This window comes from Eumetopias jubatus, unplaced genomic scaffold (genome assembly GCF_037043125.1).
Source record: "Eumetopias jubatus isolate StellerSeaLion01/CBP00866 unplaced genomic scaffold, mEumJub1_p1.0 scaffold_13, whole genome shotgun sequence".
Lineage (NCBI taxonomy): Eukaryota > Metazoa > Chordata > Mammalia > Carnivora > Otariidae > Eumetopias > Eumetopias jubatus.
The window spans coordinates 16,599,685-16,608,855 of record NW_028274819.1 but is presented as its reverse complement, the minus strand read 5'-3'; the positions used below and the strand labels follow the sequence as shown (position 1 = coordinate 16,608,855).

The following is a 9,171-nucleotide window of genomic DNA, read 5'->3' as shown; positions in this document are numbered from 1 at the left end:
CCCAGGGAGTTTGCTGTGGTAATTTGTTGGGGCAGAGACCTGTGAAGGAAAGGGAAGGCAGTTGGGACTGGCTTTCAGGGGGCTGGGGGCTTGGCGGTGAGTGCTCCCCAGAGCTCATGGAAAAAGCAGAATGGTTATGAAAATCGCTTCCAGGGCCCCGACTGACTCCTGAAAGGGTGCCCCCGTCCAGTCCCCTGAGCCTTTCAGTCTGGTCTTTCCAGGGACCACACCAAGGCTGGGAGGGAGCCCAGAAGGCTCCCTGGAACTGACACTCCTCATCTCAGCCACTCTCAAGCAAAGGTCTTTTGGTATAGCCCACTACCAAGAGAAGGTTCTGTCCATTGGGAGAGGAGAGGAGAGGTGGGGGCTGCTTGCCTGCCTTCCCCCCTGGCCCCGACCCCCCCAAGCCTGTGTGGGTCAAGTCTGCCCCCATTCTCCCCAGAGACCCAGGCCTCCCTCACACGCCCGCAGAAGCCTGCTGGGAGGGCTTTTCAGAACCAGGGGGGGCCTCTCTGCTCAGCGTGGGACCACCGGAAGCCAGACCTCAGTTCCTGAGTGTGAGACACTGACCTCCCAGCTGCCCCATCCTGACTGTGACCAGGACAGTGTGGTAGTGGTGGTGGGGTGGCCTGAGAGCCCACAACAGCCTGGCCTCCAGCTAGCCCACCCGCCCACCCAACCAGCGCCTAGCCGAGTAGCTGCAGCAAGGGGCGAACTCTGTCCCTGGAATGGGACCTGGGAGGAGGGGCTGGGCCTACATGCGGGGTGCGGCGGGGAGAAAGCACCAACAAACAGCAGAACGGGGAGACCCTACCCTTCCACTCCCTTCCCAAGCCTCCTTTCCCAAGCATCGGCTCCTTTGCTCCTCCCAAGGGGATCTCGGGCTTCTGGTCCCCTCCAGATGTCCATTCTTCCAGCCATGCTGGCTGGTCACAGTGGGGCAGTGCCCCAGAAAGCCAGTGCCTCCAGCTCCCTGAGGCAGGCCGGACAGTCCTGGTTCAGACGCTTCTGGGGCCGACCCTCCCCAGCCTGAGCCGAGATCTGGTCTCTCTGAATCCTGCCAGAGCTTCTTCCTGAGCCTCACAGGGGTCTTGGGCACCTCAGTTCTCGTCGGGGAACAGGAACACGGAGGGACGCTTCCAGAGCGCTCCCCGGCAGCCACGTGAGAGACCACCCACGTGACCGCCCACGTGGCTCAGCGCGCACACGTGACCGCCAGCACCTCCTTCGGCACCCCTGCCTGCCTACCTGGCGGTGCCGAGGTTCCGATACTGGCACAGCAGCAGGTGCCTGAAGGTCTTTTTAAAGGTGGCATTGCAGAGGGCGTAGCAGGCGGGGTTGATGGTGCTGTTGACGTAGCAGAGCCAGTAGCCGATGGACCACACCGTGTCGGGGATGCAGCTCCGGCAGAAGGTGTTCACCAGGACCATGACGTTGTAGGGCGTCCAGGTGAGGATGAAGGCCAGCAGAATGGCAAAGATGGTCCGCGTCACCTTGCGCTCCCGGGCCGCCATCTGCCGCTTCTTGCGCACCTGGTTGCGGGCGATGCTGGCGAACTTGCGGGCCACGTTGGCCGCCGGGCGCATGCCGGCGGGCGTGGCCGGGACGATCTCGATGGCCGTCACACACTCATTGCCAGTCTGCTTCGTCACGATCTGGATCTTGGACCATTTGGAGGCGGGGTTGAGGGCCCGCGGCTGGAGGGGAGGGGCAGGCATGGCGGGCGTGGTGGCCTCCGTGGTCGACAGCTCCGTGGGCGGCCGTTCCTTGGTGTGGTGTGTGGCGCTGCCGGAGCTGGACTCGTTGGAAGTGTCCTTGTCGGCCACGGGGCGCGGCGGGGGCGGCAGGACCGGGGGAGGGGCCTCCTCCAGCTTCCCATTGCGCAGCTCCTCGGGAGCCGGGTCCCCGGGCGGGGCTTTCTTGATGCTCTGCTTCATCAGGGGGCTCTTGAGGAAGGCCAGAGTCTTGGCCTTCTTCTCCTTGGGGCCCTCGGGCCGGTGCTTGTGAACTCGGCTGCGACTGGCCAGGGAGATGTGGATGTAGAGCACCGTCATGATGACCACGGGCAGGTAGAAGGCGGCGATGGCGGTGCCGAAGGTCACCGCCGGGTTGGACAGGAACTGGATGAAGCACTGGTTGTCCGGCACCGTCCGCTTGCCCACCACGAACTGCCAGAACAAGATGGCAGGTGCCCAGAGCACGAAGGACAGGACCCAGGCGGCGGCGATCATGAGGCCCGCCATCTTGGTGGTGCGCCGGGCCGGGTAGGTGAGGGGCTTGGTGACGCAGAAGTACCGGTCGAAGCTGATAATGAGAAGGTTCATGACGGAAGCATTGCTCACCACATAGTCCAGGGCCAGCCACAGGTCACAGACCACGGCGCCCAGAGGCCAGTAGCCCTTGATGATGTACACGGTGTAGAGGTTCATGGAGAAAGCGCCAATGATGAGATCGGCGCACGCCAGGCTGAAGAGGAAGTAGTTGTTGACTGTCTGCAGCTGCCTGTTGACCTTGATGGAGAGCATCACCAGGATGTTGCCCACGACAGTCACCAGACTCAACGAGCCCGTCACCGTGGCAATGAATATCATCTCCACTGTCTCGTAGCGGTTATGCGTTGAGGTGACCAAGCGTACAGACTGGTTGCCGGCGCTGCCGTTGACTGGTGTGAAGTTCGCCATTTTAGTTAGCGGCGGTGGGCGGCCAGCGTCTGGAGGAGGAAGGAGAGAGGAAAGGGTGAGCTGGTGAAGTGGTTTAGAGAGGTAACTCGAGGTGACAGAGGAACATCACCCTGCAGAGCCTTGGAGAACTCTGTCCCATCGTGTGCTCGTTTCTTCACCCATCCGTCGCTTACTGAGGGCCCACTGTGTGCAGGCACCCTTCCGGGTGCAGGAGTTACAGAGGTGATTGAGACACGCACGGCCCCCACCCTCGCGGAGCTGACAATCTGATCAGGGCAGACAGACGAACATGTGAGCCACAAAAAAAGTGCTAGAAGGAAAACAAGGCAGGGCAACAGTACAGTGGGTGAGTCAGAGGACAGACAGGGACGCTTCCTTGCTGGGTGATCAGTGAAGGCCTCTCCAAGGAGGGTATCTGGACAATGGCAAGGAGGCAGCCATGTGAAGAGCCGCAGAGGTGGCTTAGTCGGGGACAATGGCCAGAGCAAAGGCCCTGGGGCACGTGTGGGGTGCCAAGAGAAGGCCAGGGCCTGTGGGGCCCAGAGAAGCGATGGGGAGGGGCTTCGGTGGTCCCAGAATCAGCATGTAGCTCTGGCCAGAAGTGTTCATTCATTCACCTCCTCAGTCATTTTGTAACCAAACATCAGAGGGGGACCTGTCCTCTATCCTCCCAGATGGCACTGGGGACACAGGCAAGAATACAAATTAGCAGCTAACACTTATTGTCTACTAAGTGTCTGACACTTTCTGTACTTTTTATCAATATTAACTAATGTCTTCCTCGCGACAAGTCTGTGAAGTAGAAACCTTTATTTTTCACTACTTCCAGATGAGGAAACTGAGGCACAGAGATGTTAAATAACCCACCCAAGGTTCCACGAGTCCTTGACGTCCTGCTGCTGCCCCAGAGCTGAGGGTTCTGGCAGCCGGAGGCCCAAAGGGCCATAAGAGCCGGTGATACCACCTTGGGGAAGGCTCCTGGGATGACCAGGGGTGGCCTGGAGTGGGGAACCCCCGAGGACGAGGAGAGTGCCATGTAGAAGGGTCTGGGAGGTGCATACCACTGCGGCAGCCCCTCCCCGAGCTCCCCCTCCCAGCCCCAGGGCGGAGGGGTGGGGACACAGTGCAGGGGCAGTAGGGACCATCCACAGCCAGGAGCTGAGTGAGGACCAGGAGGAGTGAGAAGCCGAGAGGGCCTGTCAGCCGAGGAAAGACACACATGGCTTCCAAGGGGCCGGGGCCAGCCCTAGGCCCAACTGGGAACCCAAAGGGGACCCAGAGTGTCCCAGAGGGAAGAGGGCAGGGGAATGTCGCAGGGGGGCCCGCAGCCAGCCCGAGGGCACCGCCCCCCTGGCCCACCAGGACATACGGAGGGCACCCCGGTTGGGCCCCCCACCAAGCACATGGCCCCTCCCCTGAGCCGGCACCCCCCTCCCACCCAGGTTCCTCTTCATCTCTCCCCCGCCTTCCTCTCCCATACACGTGAGCGAGGCCCACGCCCAGTGCGCTGTGCCAGGGCAGCCGTTCAGCCCAGCCTCCTTCACAGCCGCCAACACGAGCATCATTACACACACGCACACGGGCCCCATCCCAGCCCCGCCAGCCCCGCGTGCTGTCGTATACTCAGCGTCTGTGTGTGAGAGAGAGAGAGAGGGAGAGCCAGCCGGTGTGGAGGAAGGAGCACTCACCCAGCAGCCCAGGCTCCAAGGCCAGCAGGGTCCTGGCTCTAGACCAGCCACCTCACCTTCCCGCCCCTCTCTTTCTCATTTGCAAAATAGAGAGGACTCGGTCCGCGGACCCCTCCCGAGCAGCTATGGGGACCAGCAACTAAACTTTGCATCTGCAGCATGAAAATGCACCAGAGGCTGGAGGCAAATGCCAGGGTGACCACCTCCTGCCCCACGCCTGGCCTCAAACCCCCTCACTCACCTCTGCAGACACAGCCCCAGCCTCCTGGCCTGGCAGTTCACGTTCGCCTGTCCAAATCCTTGGTTCTCAGGAGGGGAGGCTCAACAAGGGTGTTGCCATCTCCAAGGTCACACATGAGTCAAGGGCAAAGACTAAATACCACCCTCTCTGGGGTCTCTGACAGCCCCCTTTCAGCTTTGAGAGCTTCAGTTGTCACCCTCTGAGCTGGGAGAGCAGAAGCACCCAGAATGAAGAGGCTGCCCTCCCGAGGCAGGTGCAAACAGGGGCAGGGTGGGCAGGAAGGATCTGTCCGCCAGCACCAAGGAAAGCCCCGTTAGCCTCCCGGGGCCAGGACACAGGCCAGCGAGATGGGAATGGGGCTGGAGGTGCCAAATATGAAAAACATAATAGCCCTTGTTTATTGTTAACTAGGAGTCAGGAATCCCTCTGAGCTTTTTAATAGAGATTATCTGGTTTAATCCTTACAGAAGCCTAATAAGGCAGGTACTATTAGTATCCCCATCTCACTGATGTAAGTATCTTCTTACAGATGAGGATAATATTAATTAACTTGCCCAAAGTCATCCGGTGTGTAAGGGGGGGCAGGATTAGAACCCAGGAGCCACCTTCTCAACCTCAACCTGTCTCAGGTTGATTTCCTGCCTCTGCTGTCCACTGCTCAAAACCAAAGAACTAAGGGTCCCCACCCACTCCCTTCCGGCTCCCCCACTTAGCTTTCCCAGAAGAGAAGAGGCCTCTTATCTCCACGGGGGACATCTTGTCTCCAAGGAGGTGACAGGTGGTTTAGTTCCCCTCTGGGTCTGCTAGGGGAAGCTGACAGCAGCACAAGGGGTGAGGCATGGTGTCTCGCGTGTCCTCCCCACCCTCTTTCTCGACCCCTCGGGTTTCCCCCGCAGACATTCTGACAGCAACCCTCTCTGGGGCGTTTCTCTGCGATCCAGGCCCACCGGAGATCTGGGGAGGCAAGCAGCCGCTGCCCAGGCCTGTGCACACCGCTAGATGGCAATGTCTAGCCCTGGGTGCCAGCTCCGGACTTCGGGCGGGCGGCTCTTCGCCACCGCCCCCAACTCCATCGCGACCGAGAACACAGAGGAAGCTCCAGGGCAGGGCCTCCCAGGGGAGGGACGTGGTTTCCCCCCCCCACCAACGCCTAACCCTTGCCAGGCCCTGCCCCGGAGCTGCCCTCGGCTCCGCGCGGGTTCCGTGGTGGGAAAGTTAAGGGCGCCCGGCTTCCACCCGGCCCCGCCGAGGAACGTGTGGGCGGGAAGGCGAGTGCGAGTTCTGTTTGTGTGTGATTACTGGGGAGCGCTAGTAGAAGCGAGTAGCTGTCTGCATGTGCGTGTGTGCGCGCTCGGCCACGCCTGGATACCGGGGACCCGTGTGCGCGTGAGCGGGCCCGTGCCATGTGGACACGTGCTTGTGCCTGCGTGTGCGGCCCGGGGTTCTGTGGCCTGGGGGATGCACACGATTCGGGTATGCCTGTACCTGTGAGTTTGTGCACAGGAGCAAATGCAGGGCCCACAGTAGGTGACCTGTCCGGGTCAAACAGCCCTGCCAGGAGACTCAGCTGAGACTCTCTGGCTGAGCGCAGAGAAGCAAGTGTAGCGCTAGGGTCTGGATTGTGACCCGCTCGTGGGTGGGGAAGGGTCGCGGCCAGGCTACAATCTGGGCTGCCACGGGCCCCCTGACCTTGGGGCATCGTCTCAGGCAGCGCCCAGTGGTGCCTGGGTCCCCAACGCTGCGGTGTGGAGTCCCAGCCTGGGACTGACTTCTGTCGAGGGGCTGCGGCTGGAGTCGCCCCACTGGCCTTACAGGACACGGGGCTCAGCTCAGCATGCCCACGGAGCTTTATGGCCAAAGGGTGCCCAGTCTGCACGCGGGAGTGTACCGGCAACACCCCAAAACGGGGAGGCCCAGTCCGGGCTTAGGTCAGTTGAGTGTAAGATTCTTCCCCACCCACACTTCTAACCCTGCACCCTGCAGGAGATTCACCGTCTGGCCCGAGCGGCTAGAGTGGGCACCAGTTTCTAGAGCCTGAGCCAGGGCGGACCTCGAGGGCCGGGTTGGGAGTTATTATTGGGCTCATCTGGAGGCTCCTCCAGGTCTTCTTCCCGGTCGATGGGGCCCTGGCTCTCCGGTGCCCCGCCCTCCCCCCAACCCCCTAGCACGCAGTTCCTGCAGCCTCTGGGCGTGGGCACCGTGCTTTCCCGGGTTCTGGAGCCCCCCCCCTTTTCCGGACGAGAAGGGAGCGCGTGCTCTGGACGCCGTGGGGAGGGGGTTGGGGTGTGGGTCCTTGGTTCTTAGGCATTCACTCTAGGGCTCCGGGAAGGCTGTGGCCCCTGGATCCGTCCCTGGGGCGGGAGAAGAGTCTCAAGAGTTCACAGGAGGTAGAAGGGGCTCAGGGGATTTGGCAAAGGCATTGCGCCTGACACTACCGCCACTGGGCCCAGGACTTGGCTCCGGCTCTCCCGGGCTCTGGGCCTGGGCAACAGCAGGGGGTAGTCCTGGAGTGGGGGAAGGGCGCCAGGAGCGGGTAGGGGTATTTCCGTCGGGGTTCAAGGTCGCGGATAGAGGACTTCATGGATCGAATGGGCTGGCAGCGCCGGGGGTGGGGGGCGGGGAGACGGGCGGGAAAAAGGCTCCTTAGGGCTCCAGAGCCTGGTACCCTCCAGAGCTGCAGGTGGGAGGGCTGGAGTGCGGGGTCCCGCCCCCGACGGCTGCCCCTGGCGCCCTGAGGGCTGTGGGCGGGCACCCCTCCCCCGACCTCCTGAATGTCCATTCCTTCCCAGAGGCGCACCTGGAGAAGCTTCCGAGACTCCGGGTCTTTCTTCCAGCGGGGCCCCTCACCCCCGGGCTCTGTGCAGCCCCCAGCACCGCGCTCGTCCCCAAAGGAGCCTGGGGCCCCGTCCCAGTGGGACCCGCCTTCGGGGAGCCTCAGAGGGTCCGGGAGCCCCACGTCCTTCTCCCCCAACCGAGTCCCCCCCCGCCCCCGCGCCGCCGCGGAGTCACTTACCAGACACCTCCGCCCCGGTCCCCTCGCACCTGACAGACGGCGGGACCAGCGCGCGGCCCGCGGGCCAGCGGGCGGGGCGCGTGGCCGGGCCGCGGGCCGGGGGCGGGGACGGGGTGCCGAGGGGCGGCCCCTGCTCCGCCCGCAGCTCCTGGCGCTGTGGCTTCGACTCGCACTCACGCTCGCACTTTTCCCCGAGCCGCGTGATGTCACGGGGAAGCAGCCAATCCTGGTGGGGCCGCGCCGCCCGCCCCGGGCCGGCCACCCAACTGCGACGCGCGGGGGGCACCACCCGGGGCGTCGGGGACCCCAGCTACGCGCGCCCCTCACTGGAGCTGGCCGACAGCTCCGCGCTCGGCCACTGTAGGGGCACCGCCCACGGTGGGCAGTACGGCTTAGCGGGGGGCGCTGCCCTCCCGGGAGGCTGGGGTGGGGGGTGGGGTGGGGTGTCCGCGTTGTCATGGGGACGCGGCGCCCCCTCGCGGGCTGGGGAGGGAGCTGGCAGCCCCGTCTGGCTGCGCTCTCCGCCTCCGCTCTGACCAAGCACCCGGGACCCGGAGGTGGTCTTGCGCCCCACCTGGACCTCCCTCCCTACAGGGCCCGGCTCACAGTGGGACCTCGGAGGCGCGAGTGTTTGACCCCAGCAAGAGGTTACGGGTGGGTGAGGTCGGCTCAGCCGTCACGGTTCCGTCGGGGCAGAGAGCCGAGGGCCGGCAGTTTCCAGCCTCAGGGCCGCATGTTGGCCGCCGGGCTATCAGAGAAGACGGGCGCCGTCGGGGCCTAGGAAGGAGCTGGAGAGAGAAGACAGGCAACAGTCCGCCAGGGAGAGAGGAGCCCGCCCATCGCACACAACCCCTGCCCGGCCGCCCACCCCCGCCGCCCGGCTCCCGGCTCCCGCGCTCCAGGCCGGGGAAGGGGTGTGCATCCTCTCTCCAGCTCCGGGATGGGACGCGCTGCCCAGCCAGCCGCGGCCGGAGGGCGAGTTCACCGATGCCTGTGAGGGAAAGCTGAGTGCCCAAGGTCACCCGGGGCGGAGCCTGGAACGAGGCCCCAGAGGGCGAGCGGTCTTTTGAGGTCTCCGGGAACCGCACGGGTCGGGGCCTGGGGACTTGGGGCCTTGCCTGTGAGGAGCGGGAGGGCCCGGGAGTCCGCGGCTGGGGCGTCCGCGGGACCGAGTCGGGTGGCTTCAGCACCTCGGAGAGCTCCGCCTCGACCCTGACCTTGTAGGCTCCGCTCCGCGCTACCAGGCAGCCGCGTTTCTGCCTCCATCTGACACGACCCTGCTTGGGGCCAACCAGGGCCGGACTCATCCCTCCCCCCACCACGCCCACGTCCTGAAGCTTGTCACCCCAAACTCTCTGAGCGCAAACACCCGATGAACCTTAAGACCGCCGGTTCCTTCTCTTTGAAAAACAACTCAGGTCCCGCCCCTCCACCCTCCCGCAGAACCGGGCGGGGGGCTGTGAGGGGGGCGGTGGAGGCGGGTAAGGCAGTGGAGGGGAGGCGGCAGGAGCTGCCAGAGAAGGGGCGGGAATTGGGGCAAGAGCCAGC

The 9,171-nt window shown here is 64.0% G+C and overlaps 1 protein-coding gene across 1 annotated transcript; it reads right to left on the bottom strand.

Moving 5' to 3' along the window:
* Positions 1 to 690: 690 nt before the first annotated feature.
* On the bottom strand, positions 691 to 4,036 carry CHRM4 (cholinergic receptor muscarinic 4). The gene has a single exon (XM_028111066.2). It carries the CDS (start codon positions 2,679 to 2,681, stop codon positions 1,245 to 1,247), a length of 1,437 nt encoding a protein of 478 aa, XP_027966867.1. The 5' UTR covers positions 2,682 to 4,036; the 3' UTR covers positions 691 to 1,244.
* Positions 4,037 to 9,171: the final 5,135 nt, after the last annotated feature.

Excerpts from the sequence above, each read along its gene's own strand:
- CHRM4 (XM_028111066.2), bottom strand. The coding sequence starts at position 2,681 with ATGGCGAACTTCACACCAGTCAACGGCAGCGCCGGCAACCAGTCTGTA.